The sequence below is a fragment of the Corythoichthys intestinalis genome, chromosome 22, assembly GCF_030265065.1.
Source record: "Corythoichthys intestinalis isolate RoL2023-P3 chromosome 22, ASM3026506v1, whole genome shotgun sequence".
In the NCBI taxonomy this organism is placed as follows: Eukaryota; Metazoa; Chordata; class Actinopteri; order Syngnathiformes; family Syngnathidae; genus Corythoichthys; species Corythoichthys intestinalis.
The window spans coordinates 17,054,936-17,075,609 of NC_080416.1; the positions used below are offsets into that span (position 1 = coordinate 17,054,936).

At 40.0% G+C, this 20,674-nt stretch overlaps 1 protein-coding gene across 2 annotated transcripts in view; it reads right to left on the reverse strand.

The window, feature by feature from the left end:
- khdrbs3 (KH domain containing, RNA binding, signal transduction associated 3) overlaps positions 1-20,674 on the reverse strand; it is a 194,311-nt gene that overhangs the window by 78,489 nt on the left and 95,148 nt on the right. For both annotated transcript variants that reach the window (XR_009061836.1, XM_057827250.1), the window contains exons 3-5: positions 19,610-19,726; positions 8,166-8,312; positions 5,294-5,433 (exon numbers count right to left, since the gene is read on the reverse strand). Coding sequence is in view for 1 of the 2 variants with exons in the window: in XM_057827250.1 (XP_057683233.1) it covers positions 5,294-5,433; positions 8,166-8,312; positions 19,610-19,726 (404 nt within the window). In the remaining variant the exon portion in view is untranslated. The remainder of the gene's footprint in view (positions 1-5,293; positions 5,434-8,165; positions 8,313-19,609; positions 19,727-20,674) is intronic.

The window sequence follows — 20,674 nt, forward strand, 5'->3', positions numbered from 1 at the left end:
ATAACATTGCCCCCGCCCGGCTCCAGCTACCCGCGGCTCCGCCAACGCTTCCGCACCCCCGGCTGGACCCCGCGACTGATGACCATCCCCGCGCGACCCGCCCACCTAGTCCCCACTCCACCAAAGGCACCCAGTTTACTCCAAGAGCGGAGGAGCGATACTCGGGCCAAGGTGTAATTAAGTTAACGTAGAGCTATTGAATAAGATTAACATTACTGTGCCTTGCTAACGTAATGTTAGCCCTGCAGAGGGCTAGGTTTCTATTAATTAGTACTATTGTTGATGCGTGGCTAACGTGTCTTTCATACAGGCTTTCTTTAATCTGTAAAAACACAGCGATGTAGAGTGATGAAGGGTGTAAAAAACATAATAAAGCTAACTGTCAATTTTAGCTCGATAGCCATTGCTGGATAAAACACCAAGTAGCACTGGTGCCTAATGTGCTCCAATACAGCAGGTTTCCATCATTTATTTTGAACACTGCAAAAACTCAAATTCCTATCAGGACTTACAATTTAGACTCTAGCTAAAAACCTAATTAGAACTTACAATAGCTTGACACAAATGGAAATTCACTTGGGAAAAATACGTACTTAACTTTTAAGTCAAGTGAGTTAACAAGCGTAATGACATTTTTAGGTGAGAAGTAAGTTTTTTGAGTAGAAGCTGTGATTTTTTTTTTTTTTTAAGTCACATCTGAGAGGCAAATTATGGCTGTTTTCAATAATGTCCATCTAAAATACATTAATTGTCAAAAATGGTTCAATATAAGGTGAAATGTCTTGTTTTCTCATGTATCTTTATAATTGCTCTTTACCTTAAAATATTATGTTCAATCCGATTACTCGATTAATCGATGGAATTTTCAGTAGAATACCGTAATTTTCGGACTATAAGGCACACCTGACTAAGCCGCCACCCACCAAATTTGACACGAAAATGGCTTTTGTTTATAGATAAGCCCCACTGGACTACAAGACACAGCTGTCCTCACTGTATTATGGGATATTTACACCAAAAGATATTAATGGCAACACTTTATTTCACAGCGGCATCATAAGACTGTCATAAGACCAAAGGAACCACCATGAAGCTTTGAACCAATTGGCTTCAAGAAGCTTTATTTGGCCATCACTGCTCCCTTGGGGTAGACAGTCAACCTCCTGCTGTCAACACTGTTGTCATCCAACATGCCTCCTAGCATGCATTGCAGTGCTACAGATGTAAATAACAGTTAAAATTCTTTTCTATGCTAATTATTTCTGCCGTTATGATTCCAGTTGTTTTATTAATCAGTAGTTATGGTATTTGGTAGCACTTTACTTGAAGACAATCATAATAATGACATGACACTGTCATGAGCATTAATGAAGGCTTATAACAGATGTCACTTAGTGTCATTCTGCAAATTATTTCACTTTTGAATAATTTGAATGATGTAAAAGATCCGAGCTGGACATGAATGGAGTAAGTGACATAATTTGCCAGATGACACTCAATGACATCTGTCATAAGCATTCAGTAATGCCCATGATAGTGTCATGTAATAATTATGACGGTCTTATGACAGTCTTATGACACTGCTTTCAAATAAACTGTTACCCATTAATCCAAATAAATCAACAAATAAGCCGCAATTGATGATAAGGCTCAGGAGCCAAAATGAGGGGAAAAAGTAGTGGTTTATAGTCCGAAAATTACGGTGCTTGATTACTAAAATATTTGATGGATGCAGCCCTAGTGATGACATTATCACTTGGTCAAACCAAGTTAGAATCTACCTGACGGTACACCCTGGACCAATCATCCGCCATTCATAGTGAATGATTTTTCTATGCAGTACCAATTTGCAATGTGCAACTGATATGCTCCATTTAGTGGTAAAATATTGTTAGCAGCCCTGAGACTTGAACTTGGACAGTCATCTCAATAAACGGACACAAAAACCTGCTTCTACGGTACAGTTGCACTCAAAGGCAGAATGACCTTGTGGTTTGTTAAAAATGTTGTTAGCGCTTTTTCCGTGCCGCTACGTTTTCTTTGAGGCCAGTTAACTGATTTGAAGCAACAGCAAAAACCCACTAAAGGTGGCTCTGAGGGTCATTTGCTTTCTATACTTTCAATTCCTTCTGTGCAAAGCATTGCTGAAACCTCAGATTCCTCAGACTATTAAGGATAGTGGTGGATGTTTACTTGATAGAAATGAGAACAGGCTGGCGCCAAGAAGGTTGACGTGTCAGGTCGAGGGATAAGTCTTTTCCTGAACATTTTTTTTTTTTTTTTTAATCTGCACCTTCTGAATTTAAAAGCAAATAGAAACTTCTTTGGTAAACACTGAGCTTGGTGGCGTTGAAACCTTCCATCTTTTTTACTGTATTTCTTATGCATGGTAGGGGCTAATTACAGCTTGAGGTAAAACAGCCAATTATATCCAGACTCAGAGCAATACAAACAACCTGTGCGTTCTTGGTTATCTTGGAATCTAACATTAGATGTGTACAGTGTTGCTTTCCTTTTATTAAAAAATATAAACAAATTCATGCTTTGTGGGGTCTTCTTCAAAGCTTTAACAATCTGGGGATGGCTACCAGTATTTTTATTTTGTGTGATGTCTCAAAGGAGCTGCAACTCTGGAAGCTCAGAGGGATAGCAGAGAAGAAAGCAGTCCCCTGAAGATCACTTGCTTATAAAGGCTTTTATGCTAATATTTTCATTGCAAAAATGCAAGTACTTGCAGCATAACATTGACTATCCTGACAGGGATGCCATGCAAGAATATTTTGCATTAAAGAGGGAACATTAATAAGCATTTGTGCCAACACATTTCAAAAGACTCTTTCTTGAACCATCTTGAACCTTTTCGGAGCAACAATAATTACCCTCAGATATGCTTGGTCCATATCCTCCACCGATGCTGGGGATCATTTTATGAGTTATATTTAAATTTTTAGGCCTGCACACAACATGAAATTAAAATATACTTAAAGGCGACCTTGCCTCATATTCCAATTTATTCCTCTATTTCACATTCAGTGGGGCAAATAAGTATTTAGTCAACCACCAACTGTGCAAGTTCTCCTTCTTGAAAAGATTAGAGAGGCCTGCAATTGTCAACATGGGTAAACCTCAACCATGAGAGGCAGAATGTGACAAAAAAAAAAAAAGAAAATCACATTGTTTGATTTTTAAAGAATTTATTTCCAAATTAGAGTGGAAAATAAGTATTTGGTCACCTACAAACAAGCAAGATTTCTGGCTGTCAAAGAGGTCTAACTTCTTCTAACGAGGTCTAATGAGGCTCCACTCGTTACCTGTATTAATGGCACCTGTTTTAACTCATTTTCGGTATAAAAGACACCTGTCCGCAACCTCAGTCAGTCACACTCCAAACTCCACTATAGCCAAAACCAAAGAGCTGTCGAAGGACACCAGAGACAAAGTTGGAGACCTGGACCAGACTGGGAAGACTGAATCTGCAATAGGTAAAACACTTGGTGTAAAGAAATCAACTGTGGGAGCAATTATTAGAAAACGGAAGACATACAAGACCACTGATAATCTCCCTCGATCTGGGGCTCCATGCAAGATCTCACCCCGTGGCGTCAAAATGATAACAAGAACAGTGAGCAAAAATCCCAAAACCACACGGGGGGACCTAGTGAATGACCAACAGAGAGCTGGGACCACAGTAACAAAGGCTACTATCAGTAACACAATGCACCGCCATGGACTCAAATCCTGCACTGCCAGACGTGTCCCCCTGCTGAAGCCAGTACACGTACAGGCCCGTCTGCGGTTCGCTAGAGAGCATTTGTATGATCCAGAAGAGGACTAGGAGAATGTGTTATGGTCAGATGAAACCAAAATAGAACTTTTTGGTAGAAACACATGTTCTCGTGTTTGGAGGAGAAAGAATACTGAATTGCATCTGAAGAACACCATACCCACTGTGAAGCATGGGGGTGGAAACATCATGCTTTGGGCTGTTTTTCCTGCAAAGGGACCAGGATGACTGATCTGTGTAAAGATAAGAATGTATGGGGCCATGTATCGTGAGATTTTGAGTGAAAGTCTCCTTCCATCAGCAAGGGCATTGAAGATGAGACGTGGCTGGGTCTTTCAGCATGACAATGATCCCAAACACACAGCCAGGGCAACAAAGGAGTGGCTTCGTAAGAAGCATTTCAAGGTCCTGGAGTGGCCTAGCCAGTCTCCAGATCTCAACCCCATAGAAAATCTGTGGAGGGAGTTGAAAGTCCGTGTTGCCCAACGACAGCCCCAAAACATCACTGCTCTAGAGGAGATCTGCATAGAGGAATGGGCTAAAATACCAGCAACAGTGTGTGAAAAGCTTGTGAAGAGTTACAGAAAACGTTTGGCCTCAGTTATTGCCAACAAAGGGTACATAACAAAGTATTGAGATGAACTTTTGGTATTGATCAAATACTTATTTTCCACCATGATTTGCAAATAAATTCTTTTAAAATCAAACAATGTGATTTTCTGTTTTTTTTTTTTTTTTTTTTTTTTTTTTTTTTCCCCACATTCTGTTTCTCATGGTTGAGGTTTACCCAGGTGGACAATTACAGGCCTCTCTAATATTTTCAAGTGGGAGAACTTGCACAATTAGTGGTTGACTAAACACTTATCTGCCCCACAGTATAAGATAGGTCCAAATATACAGTATGTATGTCCTGGTTGAAGTTTACCATCTGGTATGTGGATTATGATTTGATTACAAGTGTAAGTCAAACACCTCTGCAAAGAAGCACACTTAAAATCTATGATTTCAAGTACCTGTCCAGCCTATAAACACTTGCATACTTACACACCCGCTCACCAATGGTCAATCAGAGGGCTGAGTTTAAATTTAAACATTCACATTTGATCCAGTCAGCCACATATTAATGAGAAGCCAGCTATTTGAAAAGGCAAGAAAAAATGGACCAACTAAACAATCTTGTAAAAAGGATATTCTTGGCTTTTTCAATGCAAATTGTCTTCCAAGCCTGCTAAAATGACATCAAAGGTTATAAAAAAAATCTAAGGAAAAATAAAAAAAAGATCATGGTAAATCGTCTTTAAAAGGTTCTACCTAACATTGGTAAGTGTACTGCAGCTTTTAATGACACCACAGCGGGTGAAAGTGCAACCTATGAGGAGGATTCTACGCTACATCCAATTACAGAAAATTGCTGCCTCAGAGGCTTTTTTAACAGTAAATGAACTCAACTGCACAAACACAGACACACGCACACGCACACCGCCACATACACATACACATATAGGTTACCTGGGAATTCCTGGAACAGGTGTCCCTCTTGCACGGGTGGCTGACTTGCCCCTTACTGCTGGTACCTTGGCATCTTCTGAACCTCCATTCAGGTACGTAAGCTCCTGCAGCTGGGCCTGTCTGATCTCATCGTTGTAATCCTGCACACACAACAAATAACATAATACATTGTACCGCAGTGTACTAGCTTTCAATTAGACTGTACTATACTACAGACTTTATGAACTCTAATCCAATGAATGTACCGTAATTTTCAGACTGTAAGCGGCTACTTTTTTCCCCTCATTTTGAATCATGCGGCTAATGGTCCAGTGCGGCTTATTTGATTTATTGATTTATTTTGGTTAATAGGTAACGCTTTATTTGACAGTGGCGTCATAAGACTGCCATTAGACCATCATAATTGTGACATGACACTTTCATGGGTATTTATGAATGATTATGACGGATGTATCATCCAGCAAATTATGTCACTAACTCCATTTATGTCCAGGTTGGACTGTTTACATCTATTCAAAAGTGGGATCATTTGCCAGATGATACAAAATGACTGTCATAAGCATTTATTAATTTGCATGACAGTGTCAATTCATAATTATCATAATCATTATTATCATGTTATAGCATATATCATTATCATAATTAATTATTATGGTCTTATGACAGTTTCACAGTGCACCTGTAAAATAAAGTGTTACCAAATACCAGAGTTTGCAATTAACGAAACAACTGGAACAGTAACTGAAGAAATAATTAGCATAGAACATGAATATTGGTTGTTTTTTTACATCTGTAGCGCTGCAATGCTTGCTAGGAGGCATGCTGGACGACAACAGTGGTGACAGCAGAGGATGACTGTCTCCCCTGAGGGAGCAGTGATGGACAAATGAAGCTTCTTGAAGCAATGAAGCTTTGCAGCCAATTGGTTAACTTATTTGCTTCCAACAACATATAAATACGTTCTATTTTTAATTGTTTCAGTGTCCCAAAGACGTATTTATACGTCTTTTACGTTTTTTTTTTTTTTTTTTTTTTTTACAAGAAACATATCTGGGTTCTGATTCAATTTAGCCCCAAAGCGCAAAGCTGAAAATCCATTTTAAAGCAATAAAACTGTCCACCGGAGGGCAGTAGCACATTTGGTAAGACTCACAACCCGATTCAATGGCAACGAACGGCCGGGGCGCCGGCGGAAGATGACCGAGTGGAGAACAACCTAGAGGATGCCCGGGATGCCAGGCACTGGACGAGGGAGCAAAACGATCGGGACCACCAGTGCAGCGGACCATGCCGTTGAGTCCGTGCTGCTCGCCGAGCAGACCCCGCAGAGACTCAAAAAAATCCAAGTTTATGAGACAGGCGGCGATGAGGGAAACGTTTCTCCGGCTGTCGCTGCCACAACAGCGTCATCTCATTCATTCATTCATTCATTTTCCATGCCGCTTTTCCTCACGAGGGTCGCAGAGGTGCTGGAACCTATCCCAGCTAACTATGGGCAGTAGGCAGGGGACACCCTGAACTGGTTCCCAGCCAATCGCAGGGCACAAGGAGATATATAACCATTCACGCACACACTCATACCTACGGACAATTTAGAGTGTTCAATCGGCCTACCATGCATGTTTTTGGGATGTGGGAGGAAACCGGAGTTCCTGGAGGAAACCCACGCAGGCACAGGGAGAACATGCAAACTTCACACAGGAAGGCCGAAGCCCGGGATTGAACCCTTGATCTCAGAACTGTAAGGCAGACGTGCTAACCTCTCAGCCACCGTGCCGCCAACTCTCAGTTAGGTATGTGTAAATAAAATTTTTACTTTGATATCAAAAGCTCTGTCTTTTTGTTTAAGTTATTTTGTAAAAGGAAAACATTCTTCAGATGTATGGGATGTAACTAAAGCAAAAAATAGCTGTGTTAAAGTCAAAGTTATGTTTAAAATGTATGCTTTCACAAAAAGCTCAACTGCTCTGTTTTTTCATCAGAAATTGGAAAATTGCTCAAACTAAGCTATTTTCTAATGCTGATTTCTAAAGAATGGAAAAAGATATGAACTTAATTTTTTCTAAGTCTAAAGAGTAATCTTTCTTTTGGTGGGTTCCATGTTTATATAGCAATAGAACAGAATTTTCTCTGGGCCTTGCAAAATCAGTCAACATCCAGTAAAACGGCCAGGAGCGAAGGGGGTTGCACCTGTGAAAATGGCTGGGAGTGAATGAGTTAAAAGCTTCATGGTTTTTCATTTGGTCTTATGACAGTCTCATGATGCTGTCATACAAAGTGTTCCTGTTTAGTATCTTTTGGTGTAAATATCCCATAATACAGTGAGGACAGCTGCGGCTTAGAGTCCCGTGCGGTTTATCTATGAACAAACGCCATTTTCGTGTCAAATTTGGTGGGTGGCGGCTTATAGTCCGGTGTGCCTTATAGTCCAAAAGTTACGGTACTTTAGAGCTGCTATTCATGTCACTGTTAAAAATGTAGACCATAATTTGCCTTGACTGGATAACAATATAAAATCATGTTTTCGACGTATTGTATGCCTTGTTTCAAAGTGTTCCATGGCGAAAGTGGAAAAAAAGTACCAGTGAGAGGGATGGTTGTTGCCCAGTTGGTAGTGTTGGGGGTGAGGGGGTGGGAGGGTTCTGCAGATAATTAATTAGATGTAAATCAGGATAGCTGAGAGCATTGCGGAGATCATCTATAATACATGTCGAGGGGAGTAAATAAGCTTGGTGCAGCGAGTCGCTACCCAAGAGTATCCGCTCACAATGTATGTGTACAGTATGTGCATGATAGTGAGCTTTAAAAAAAGGCCATTGTTGCTGTGGGGATATTTTTCAACGTGAGGTGTGGGTGTGCGAGTGTGACATACTGGTATGAGAAACTTTTTGATTTCCTCTAAGGCGTGCCCCATCCTAGCGTAGGCCTCAGCCGGTGGGGCGAACACCTCGATAAGAACGTGCAGGTCTTCGTTCAAGTGTTGGTATTTGGCTTCACCACTCTGGCGCAGCTCTTCTTCCTGACAGAGGAAAACAGTGTGGTAAATAGGATGCCAGTTAGCTGTCAGCTTGCGTGATTGGCCCAGATTTCTCATTACTGTAACAGAATGATGCTTTACTGGAAGGACATGTCTTGGGGGAACCTGTAAATTTGCAGCGTTTAAAATATTTTGGACTGCAGCCGTCAGACGTGACTGGTTGCTTTCATCTTGTCACAGCTGCCACTCTTTAACATTGAAGCTGTTTATTCAATATGAATTACATTTACTGTATAAAAGTATTCTCAACGTTAACACTTTAGTTGATAAAGAGCAGTTGTGTGCATATTACATGACATTACTATGAAGTGAGCTCAGTATTAATAATATTACGGTATTCTTAATCATAGACTTCATAATGATATTGACGAGTCAAAGTCGACCTTCACTGCGCCACGCCTTTAAGTACGGGGCCATTCCACAATCCGCTTCAGTTATTCGCAGTCGGTCGCAGCGACACATGCTGCGATCTAATGCTGGATTTAGGTTGAAAAAGTACGAAAGCTGTACCTTATACAAACAGGAAGGATTGTCTCAGGAGGGATTTTTTTCGAGGATTCAAGGTAATTATTATATTTTTTGTTTTTTTACAAGCATTTTCAACATAAAAAAACTCTTTGTTGTAAGGCTGCCGCCACATTGTCTAACTGACTAGCATTGTACTTAGACATACTTACATAAAATAAATGCTAACTGCCCGGTTTTTTGCTCTTTTAACAAGGAATCAAGAATGTTTTATGTTCATATCTATAAAGAATTCAGGGATTTAAGCATTTATTCACAAGAATTTTCAACAGAAAAGCTCTGTTTACATATGGCGGCCGCCACACTGAATAACAGACTAGCATCGTACTTCAACATTTTCACGCAAAATTAATGCTAACTGCACGTTTTTTTTTTTTTTTTTTTCTTCTCACCAAGAATCAAGACTGTTTTACGTCCATATTTATAAAGAATTCACGGATTTAAGCATTTGTTCACAAGAATTTTCACCAGAAAAGCTCTGTTTACATATGGCGCCCGCCACATTGACCAGCATTGTACTTCGACATATTTACGTAAAATAAATGATAACTGCATGTTTTTTTTTTTTTTTGTTTGTTTTTTTGCTTTTAACCAAGAATCTATACTGTTTTACGTCTATATCTATAAAGAATTCAGGGATTTAAGCATTTGTACACAAGAATTTTCACCAGAAAAGCTCTGTTTACATACGTATGGTGGCCGCCCCACTGAATAAACGACTAGCATCGTACTTCAATATATTTACGTAAAATAAATGCTAAGTGTACTTTTTTATTTTTTTATTTTTTTATTTTTTATTATTATTTTTTTTTTCTAACCAAGAATCGAGACTGTTTTACGTCCATATTTATAAAGAATCCACAGATTTAAGCATTTATTCACAAGAATTTTCACCGGAAAAGCTCTGTTTACATATGGCGGCCGCCACATTGACTAGCATTGTACTTTGACATATTTACGTAAAATAAATGATAACAGCACATTTTGTTTATGCTTTTAACCAAGAATCAAGACTGTTTCACGTCCATATTTATAAAGAATTCAGGGATTTAAGCATTTATTCACAAGAATTTTCTCCTATAAAGCTCTGTTTACATATGGTGGCCACCACATTGATTAACAGACTAGCATCACTTCAACATATTTACGTAAAATAAATGCTAACCACACATTTTTTTTGTTTTGTTTTTTTGCTTTTAACCAAGAATCGAGACTGTTTTATGTCCATATCTATAAAGAATTCAGGGATTTAAGCATTTATTCACAAGAATGTTGTCTCCGATTCCACTCAGTCAGCTTTGACAGCCACGCCAACAATGCAGGCCCCCTGTTAATCGGCCCAGCGCCCCATTCCTTAATTCAAAGCAAAAATGTACCAGATGGTACACTGATATTTAAATGGGAGCACGGAGATACATACTATAAGCGTTAAATTTTAAACCGCTTTATTTTTTCTCAGATGCAGCCGTGCCTCGAGTTGACAGTATATGAGAATTTTGTGACCCTACACTTTTTGTTTGCTTCTCTTTGAATCTAAAGCAACGCTAAGTAAAATATGATTTCATTTCCTTTATGAAAGTAGTCGGAATCTGTTTGCCAGAGGATCATAAACCAATTTGCGCATCTTCGCATAGATCAGCTTGTCAGTTCAAGCAGCGTAGCAGGCAGTAAATCTATTAAAAACATGTTGCATCCGACTTTGTTTCACGTCACTTTTGCTTCCATCCTATTTTCACCGGGTAGAGACTAAACATGCTTTCAGGGGAGGAATTAAAGGAGCTTTAATCCCTCCACAACTTAATTTTTGATCATCTGTCACCACAGAAGTTACATGTCGAAGTTTTTAAATGGGTTTAGGCGCACATAAAAAAAAATAACACCCTAGAAACCGCACAAGTAGAGCAGCTGCACCTTGCTGAAGACCGCAATGGGAAATGTTAACATGTAAACAGTGCCGTGCTTGCGGACTGCTTAGGTCCCGACAGAAGCAGGCCAGGATAATGTTGATGGCAGGAAATAGGACAACAAAAGCCCCAAATGTCTATGATAACATCAGACAAAGAACAGGTTCAGTGTCCCACTTTCTCCATTTTCTACTAAAAATCTTCTCGGGGGCTTTCCAATAGTCACTACTTCCCCTTTCCTTTATCCCTCCTCAGCACCACAGCAGCCAGTGTCTCTGATGTCATCTAATTATAAATAACCTTCTTTTAAAAGCGCCTGTGGTATGTTAATGATATGGTAATTTCTGCCATAAATCTGGGCTTTTACTGAGCCACCAGTGTTGAGCGTGTAAGCAAGAGTGTGAGGAGAGACGCAGATCTGGCCCTGCTTTTCCCTTTCATGTGTAGGGATATTTGCGTTGAAAAAAGCTTGGGAAAACAATCATTATAGTCTTAAAACGATGACTCAGTCCAATGATACAGTGAGTCATGTGGGTACCCCTGATTCAAAATAAGAAGCAACGGTGGAGAAACTATACAGCCAGTGAAATTCAAAGAAAAGATAAAATCTCAGATGAATGTTATTAAAACATTTAAAAACCATAAAAGGTTATAATAAACCACCCTAAACCTTGCAACAAGCTAGTACAGCTAGTGGAAATCTCAACCGGTTGTCATAGTCAACATGCATGAACGCACCATCTGCATATAGATGTTTTCAGAAGGATGGAGGTCACACTATCAGCACTGATAAGAGGCATCCATGATCCAGCCGCGTTCGACAGCAGCTAAGCAGCCCAAAGCGACAGATTACAGCTGTCTGTTTCTCATATCTATTGGCGGTATCTTCCATTTTTGTTTTTTTTCCCGCTCTCAACAAATCTTAGAAATAGCGGTTCACCCTGGAAACACACAGGGTGGACGCCGGCGCTTCAGTAGACGAGGCTTTGGGGAAGGGAATAACTGAGCTAAATCCACTTTCAAATTAAATATTAAAGAAGAGACTTGGGGGGGTGTGGAACGGATTATATTGTGTTGCCAGATCAGCATCAGGTAAGGAATCACATCAGAGACATTTATTAAGAAAGTAAATGTGTCGGGGTTTTTTTTTTTATAAGAACGGCTTTAAAATCAGGTCAAACCCACATGATTTCACACATTGGTATTGCACCACTACAAAAACAATCATTGTATGTCCTTTGAACAAAACAGATAGAGCCTTGAATGTAGGGTTGCACGAAAATAATTCTTTGTTTCAACATAAAACCGAAAATAAGGAAACACAGTGTAAAAACTGAAAACCGAAGCACTAAAATAAATTCCTAAGAGTTAGCTTCTGTAGCTGGAGGTCGGACCGCCAAGGCCCCCACCTTTGGCTGCCGCCCAACTCCCTACGCACCCGACCCCTTTGGCTGCTCCCAATGGTGGTGAGCCCATAGGATGGGGGACCCACGCCTTCGAGCCCCACTTCAAGGCCCGGCTCCAGAGGGGGGCCCCGGTAACCCACGTCCGGGCAAGGGAAAACCGAGTCCATTTTTGTTTATCATCATAACGGGTCTTTGGAGTCATGCTTTGTCTGGTCCCTCACCTAGGACCTGTTTGCCATGCATAAAGCCCCAAAAAAGCCTGAACGATATATTGTTTAAACATCGCCATCGCAATGTGCGCGATAGTACCATCGCAAGGATGTGCGATAGTTTTTTTTTGTTTTTTTAATACACATACGCCTTGCTTTCTGCTCTGCGCACAGCCTAACACCCTCCTCCTCCCAGCTCTTTGTTCCTCACAGTCACTGCAGCACTTGCTTATTAAAGTTAACGATGATGGTTGTCTATGATCTTTTTCACAGCTCAGCAATGTGTCAATCATCGTTTAACTTGTTAAACAGTTTCTGCATCGAAGGCACGCTAGAATTAATGTGTGTGTGTGTGTGTGTGTGTGTGTGTGTGGAGACTTTCAAGACATATAAAATAAATGCCAGAGGTGATCATGAGGAGCTTGTAATTTCTACATGTCACTCCAAGAGTCGCAGCTAAGGTAGATAAACAGAAGCATTTAATCAAGCCAAGCCCTTTTCTACTACAGTACTTTATTCTTGTTCAAATATGATTTGGTTGGACAGTTATGTTTAAAACTGATCATAAAAATATATTTGAAGTGCTTAAAAACCATATATATATATATATATATATATATATATATATATATATATATATATATATATATATATATATATATGGTTTTTAAGCACTTCATATATATATATATATATATATATATATATATATATATATAGACACATACATATACATACACTTTTTTTTTTTTTAAATCATACTTTAGGGAAAAAAGTGAGGAAAAAAACACGTCTTATATTTATCTCTTTCCAATGCTAATTCTGAATAAATGCATTGAGCACACACACACACACACACACAAAAAAAAAAAATAAAAAAAAAGGGGGGGGGGAGTGTGCTACTTCGCGGCGGGTTCTGGTCCCCATTATCCACAAAAAACCAGGGATCACTGTACACTGTGGTCATGGTGAGTCATCCAAAGTCTTTCCAAACAGCTATTCAAGTCATCTAGTGAAATTATCTTTAAAAAATATACTTATATTTTTTAATATTGCAATATAATATCGCAATATATCGCAAATCCCCCCCAAAAAATCGCAACAATAGTTTTTTCCAATATCGTTCAGGCCTAGCCCCAAACAACATCGCTCCTAGTAGCCTGGAACTCCAGACTCACCGCTGTTCCAGCTATAAAGTCCGGCGACTGTTCCGCAGATCAAATTCCCAGGGCGGCGCAAGCCACAGCAAACAGACAGCGGAGTGGACCAATCAGCGACGGGCGAACATGACGTTGGTAAAGCAACAAGAAACTCTAGCGCAAGGACGTAAACATATGAGGAGAGCGGAGAACTTTTTTCAACATGCTTTAGAGTTTTAGCGACTCGATGTGTTTTTGGTCATTCAGAACTGAATTTGCCGCGATTGGGAACACATTGTTGGCTCTCCCGTTCGCCATCTGTGCTCTTATGGAGACGACTTCCGACGCGCAAGAGAGGCGTTGCTCGTTAAGAACACGACACGCAAATAAACAAATCTGATTGCACGGACGATTTTCGTTCGGGCTCGAGAGGCCAATAAAAAGCTGGGTCACAGACTCTTTTGCTGAAACAGCGGTGAGACAGGAGTTCCAGACTAAACTTCTAGGATCATTGGGACACGCAAACCCCTCCAACACGATAAGGTTATGACTCATGGAAACAAATTCTAGCTGGAGATTGACAGGCAGATCGGTGCAGCATCTGCAGTGATGGGGACAATGTACCGGTCCGCAGTGGTGAAGAAGAAGCTGAGCCGAAAGGCGAAGCTCTCGATTTACCAGTCGATCTGCGTTCCTACCCTTACCTATGGTCACGAACTGTGGGTCGTGAACGAATAACAAGATCCCAGATACAAGTGGCTGAAATGAGTTTCCTCCGCATGGCGTCCGGGTTCTCCCTAGAGATAGGGTGAGAAGCTTGGTCATCCAGGAGGGACTAGGTGTCGAGCCGCTACTCCTCCGCGTTGAGAGAAGCCAGTTGAGGAGGCTCGGGCATCTGGTTCGGATGCCTCTTGGACGCCTCCCTGGAGAGGTATACCGGGCATGTCCCACAGGCGGGAGGGCCCGGGGACTACCCAGGACACGCTGGAGAGACCATGTCTCTCGGCTGGCCTGGGAACACCTTGGGATCACACCGGAGGATCTGATTGAAGTGGCTGGGGAGAGGGAAGTCTGGGTTTCCCTGCTAATGCCCCCAGGATCCGACCATGGATTAAGCAGCAGATGATGGATGGATGGATGGATGGATGGATGGATGGATGGATGGATGGATGGATGGATGGATGGATGGATGGATGGATGGATGGATGGATGGATGGATGGATGGATGGATGGATGGATGGATGGATGGATGGATGGATGGATGGATGGATGGATGGATGGATGGATGGATAAAACAATCCTGAAAAAAAACTGTCCCAGCTAGATTTCCTATCTCCAAAAAGTCAAACAGGTATCCGTGTTATAGTAAGCATTTACCTCTATTGTAGGTAAACATGTGAAGTGAGGTATTGTTTGGATCACCTTCTGTAAATCATGTAGTACGGTCTTACAAAAAAAAAAAAAAAAAAAAAATCAAATATGTTCCAAAAAAACCCATAAAAAATCATTATTAAATTCACTTTCTGGGGACATTATGACCATTAAAGTCAAAATGTCTTTAGCAGTAGCAGTTTGTCTCAAGCCACGTTCATAAAAGATTTCTTAGGAATGACTTCATTTTTCTTTTACAACTCAGCAGCACTCTTTGTTCTTTTATTCTATCTGTTTAGTCACCTGTAGCATAATCAAAAGCAATAATTGTTCTATTTACCTTCTGTGTTTCCAATCACAAATAGTTCTCTTGGCAACCATGATAACCTGAAGCCCGTGTTAAAATGTGCCAAAATACAGCATAAAGTATTTTTCTCACATAGTTCATCTCATACCATACACGTTATTTATTGGATATTATGCTATGATTTTTTTTTTTTTTTAAACCCAACAAATGTTCAGGAAAAACACTTAAAAAGGATGCACTCTGACAATTAAAATAAGAATTCAATCACACTGAGCTCTCTGTAAGCGAAGCACAGTAAATTAATTTTATGGTTTTCGTGAGGATTGTGAGAAAGTCCCAGGGAGGGAAATGGATGAGTTAATTACGGCGTTAACAAGAGGGGGGTCGCACAGCAGAGATGCCTCTACATCATCACGACCTGACAGCAGCAGGACAGCTGAGGTGCCATAACGAGGCGGGCAGACTCAGATGCCGACAGCTCGGTGCCTTTCAACCCCTCAGCACTGACATAATTGTCAACACAAGAGCAGCAAATATTAGAGCAATTATCCCGCTGCTTTACAGTGTCTCGAGGAAACATGGTGAGCATTGTACAATTTTATCCGGCCAACACTTTGTCAAATACGTGACTTGAGCAAAGACATTTCCATCTTTCACAGGGTGGAAACTTTCCAACCCCGCGTGAAGCTTGAAGCACAAAACACAAAAAAACTGAAATATAATGAGGCAGCACGTTGAACAACTCGTTAGCGCGACCACCAACCAGTCCAGAGGTTGCGAGCTTACATCTGGTCTTCCTGTGTTGACCTTACATGTTTTCCCAGTGCTTGCATGGAATTTTTTCTTCTATTTGGAGGCACTCAATTTTCCTCCATTGTTCATTAAAAATGCAGGGCAGTTTCATAAAAAAAATGAAAAAACACCTATTCTACACAAAGTCAGGTTGCAGCACACTTGCAATCCTAGTGACTGTAAGCAACATAGAAAATAGATGGATGTATAAATAAAATACTTTTTAAATAGAAGCATCAGAGCGTGGCTGGGAGCGTCTGTGGGAATGTGGCGGCTGTATTATTATTTCCTCTTGAAAGAGCCTTTGGCTGTTTTGTCTATGCCATGGCCTGACTTCCTTGTCACACTACCAGAAGTACCAACTATGACAGATTCTACTTAACTCAACACCAGAAACGTCAGGAAACGGTAGAAATAGGACTAACTCTCTCCATTAATAAAAGAGGGATGCTGTTACGAGCTCCAAAGAGCTGCCTGGTCTTAAATCGCACGCCAGGCATGTGCAGACAGGTGCGGGTGCTCGGGTCAGCATATCTCCATGACGGATCTCTTCTGGACCGTCTGAGACTATTGATCACCGTAATCAAAAAGAATGTGCTGTATGATAACAAGAATTATTGCAGCCGACAAATCACAGACACCGATGAGCCTAGCCAAGTCGATTTATCCCCTGCTAACAAAGTCTGCAATCAATCCTGCTCCTTCTGAACTGCTGTTAGCGTCATTTATATCCTCTCAGTAGACACCCACATAATCATTGATAAATAGGGCTTGTTAAAATGAATTTTGCCTCAAATTTCTCCTTTTCATGAAATACCTGATCAGTCTTTCTTCTCGTCTTTGACAGTTGAAACAATCAGATCATTGCTATTCACAGTGTGTTTTCTGCATTGGCTTTGTGCGTATTACAAAAGACCCTGACTTCATTTACATCCAAAGAGATGTTACCTTCACATTCCCTATAAATGTGGCACACTAGTAGAATTGGAAGAAGAAACTGAGTTAAAGGGATAAAAGAAAGCAAGTCGGATGATATACAATGGTATGAAAAAGTATCTGAACCTTTTGCCATTTCTCACATTTCTCCATAAAATCACCATCAAATGTGATCTGATCTTTGTCAAAATCACACAGATGAAAATAAAGTGTCGGCTGTATCTAAAACCACCCAAACATTTGTAGGTTTTCATATTTCAATGAGGATAACATGCAAACAATGACAGAAGGGAGAAAATAAGTAAGTGAACCCTCTGCCTAAGGAGACTTAAAGAGCAATTGAAACAAATATTACCAAACATTTTAAGTCAGGTGTGTGCCCAATCACCAATGGGCGGTTAAAACTTCCCTTCCAACTATAAAACACACACCTGGTAAGAATTCTTGATGAGAAGCATTGTTTGATGTGCATCATGGCTCGGTCAAAAGAGCTGTCTGAAGACTTTCGATCAAGGAGTGTTGATTTGTATAAAGCTGGGAAAGGATACAAAACCATCTCTAAAAGTCCGGATGTTCATCACTCGACAGCCAGAGAGGTTGTCAACAAATGGAGAGAGTTTGGCACTATTTTTTCTCTCCAGAGGAGTGGCCGTCCATCAAAGATGATGCCAAGAGTTCAGCGCAGAATACTTAGAGAGTTAAAAAAGAACCCTAGAGTGTCTGCTAAGGACTTACAGAAATCACTGGCACAGTCCAATATTTCTGGGCACACATCAACAATATGTAAAACTATGGGCAAGAACGGTGTTCATGGGAGAACTCCACGAAGGAAGTAGGGATGGGCGGATCGATACCAAAATATCGATATTTCGAACCAGCGCATTATGTTTTAGGAATCGATCCCCAAGCAAAAGTATCGATATTTGGAATTAATATATTTTCTTTGTCTATTTTTTGGGTATATTTTTGTGCACGCTTTTTAAAAATATTTTACGTTTAATATTTATTTAGTTTAATATTTTTCTGTGAAATATATTCTTCCATATTGTTTTATGTTAAAAACAATTAAATGCTTGATTTCTTATGTTTTGTTGCTATTTATTTTCATTTTGTCAAAGGTCTGTTTCAATTATTTCAAAATCTGTTTAAAAATTGTGTTAGTAAAATAAAATTCAAAAACTGCAAGTGACTTGTTTATTGGATTTGGTTTTAATGGTCTACCGTTAGAGGGTGGTAACATGCTACTATTAATTTGTTCTTTAATTAGATCAAAAATATTTGACTTAGGTAGATTAAAATTTGATAAAATACAACGTGTAGCAGGGAAATGTTCTGTGCATATGAATTTAAGGGTCATGGTTAAAGAGTTACACTAACCAGATTTTGTTGTTGATGGATTGGTTTGTGAGTTTGTAGGGAAACTGCTTTGCTAGTCATTAAAAGCAGCAGTTTTTCCATTGCAATTCATATTTGACACAAAGAGACTTTTAATAGTTTTTTAGTGCTAGCTGTAGTTGTACATTAGATATTAGAATGGCTGACAACTCTGCAGGGTTGTATATATATATATATATATATATGTACTTCTGGTATCAATATCGGATCGGGATCGCAATATTTGGCCTTGGTGTTACTTGGTATCGGATCGAATCCAAAATCACTGGTATCGCCCATCCCTAGAAGGAAGCCACTGCTGCCAAAAAAAAAAAACATTGTTGCTTGTTTAATGTTCGCAAAAAGGCACGTGGACACTCCACAGAAGTTTTGGCAAAATATTTTGTGGACTGATGAAACCAAAGTTGAATTGTTTGGGAGTAACACACAACGTAATGTGTGGAGGAAAAATGGAACAGCTCACCAACATCAACACCTCATCCCCACCGTGAAATATGGTGGAGGGAGCATCATGATTTAGGGCGGTTTTGCTTCCTCAAGACCTGGACAACTTGCAATCATGAATGGAAGAATGAATTCAAAGGTTTATCAGGATGTTTTGCAGGAAAACCTGAGGCCGTCTGTCAGACAGTTAAAGCTAATAAGAGGATGGATGCCGCAACAAGACAATGATCCTAAACACAGAAGTAAATCAACTTCAGCAGAACAAAATACACGTTCTGGAGTGACCAAGTCAAAGTCGAGACGTAGAGATTTATCCCAGACATCCTAGGAATCTGACTGAACTACAGCAGTTTTGTAGAGAAGAATGGACCAAGATTAGTTCTGATTAATGTGCCAGACTGATCTGCAGCTACAGGAAGCATCTTGTTGAAGTTATAACAGCCAAAGGGGGCGCCACAAAATATTTAAATGTGATGATTCCCTTACTTATTTTTCTCGCTTCTGTCATTGTTTGCATACTATCCTTATTAAAATATGAAAACCTATAAATGCTTGGGAGGTTTTAGTTAAGCAGACACTGTTTTTTCATCTGTGTGATTTTGACAAGGATCAGATCATATTTGATGATTTTATACAGAAATCTGAGAAATTCGGGAAATTGTTTTCATATACAACTACTGCACGGTTAAATCCAGTGATATTCCCGGTGTTTCAGAGTGTGTGAAAGGGGCTTATTTTTCAATAAAAAAAATAAAACAAAAAAATATTTTAAATTGGAACGGCCACTAAACTCATTTTTATACTGACATGAATGGGATTAGCCCGAAAGGTAAAGAGGAGAGTTGAGTTACCTTCTCTTTATCACGCATGGACCCTTTGCCCAGAATGGACATCTTTGTGAGGGTGTCCTCCTGTAGCCTCTTTAACGAGTTTCCACGTGGCCCGAGAAGTTTGCCGACAAAGTTAAACTGCGGGAGAGAAAACAAAGAGTAAGGGGATCAATCAAGGAGCTGTTTGCTCGTGATAAAGTACAAAGACATCCCTGTCAATTTGATGTGGCTTTAACCTGCACAAGCTTTTCACTAAAGCCAATAAAACCTTTTCTTTCCTTCCTCGGTGGGATCAATATGGGTGGTAAATCATCCGTATTTTGTCAATATTGTGTCTTTTGCTAGATAAAGATTTTTTTTCAAGTCTCTATAGAACATATCTAAGTAATGAAATAGTTTTCCACTGAATTATACTCTATATATTCACAATCTTCATTTAACCACTGGGCAACTGTAAAATGAATTATCACAAAGGTTGTGGCGTTTTGTCATTGACACTAAATTGCGGTGCCATTGCTAAGCCAAGCAGCACTATCTTGAGAGACTTATCAAAGCGAGAGGAACTTTAACTTGGGCCAAACCCAATTCCGTTCACAGTTGGAGACGGTCAAAGAGAGACAAAAGGTGGTGAAAATCTTTCTGCCTTACTCTACGTTTCCTTTGCCAGTGACTTATACCGCTGTCTCCTTTAACCGTCAAAGTCATCAATTAGCTGGCAGGAGGTAACACCTCACCTCACCCTTTCCTCTGTTTGCCTTTTGTTCACTGAGCTTATTTGCGGGCACCTGCCAATTCCTGCCTGATAGCTTTGAGAGGAGCGCTTTAGTGATTTACTTCAGTACAGTAACATGTGGTTGGGGTGTTTTTTTTCCCCCCAGTTCCAGCAAGGTTGGTGATTTTGATCCATTGTGTTTCTCAGTATGTTAAGAATGACTGCAATTTCTATCAATGTGATCAGACATAGGGGACTATAATGGAGTGTACAGGCTATAATTAAACCTATGGTAATACAAAGAAAATTGAGCAACACCTGCACAATTCGTTCTGTTCAATTTTTAAGTGACGGATATTGCATCCATGTTGCGG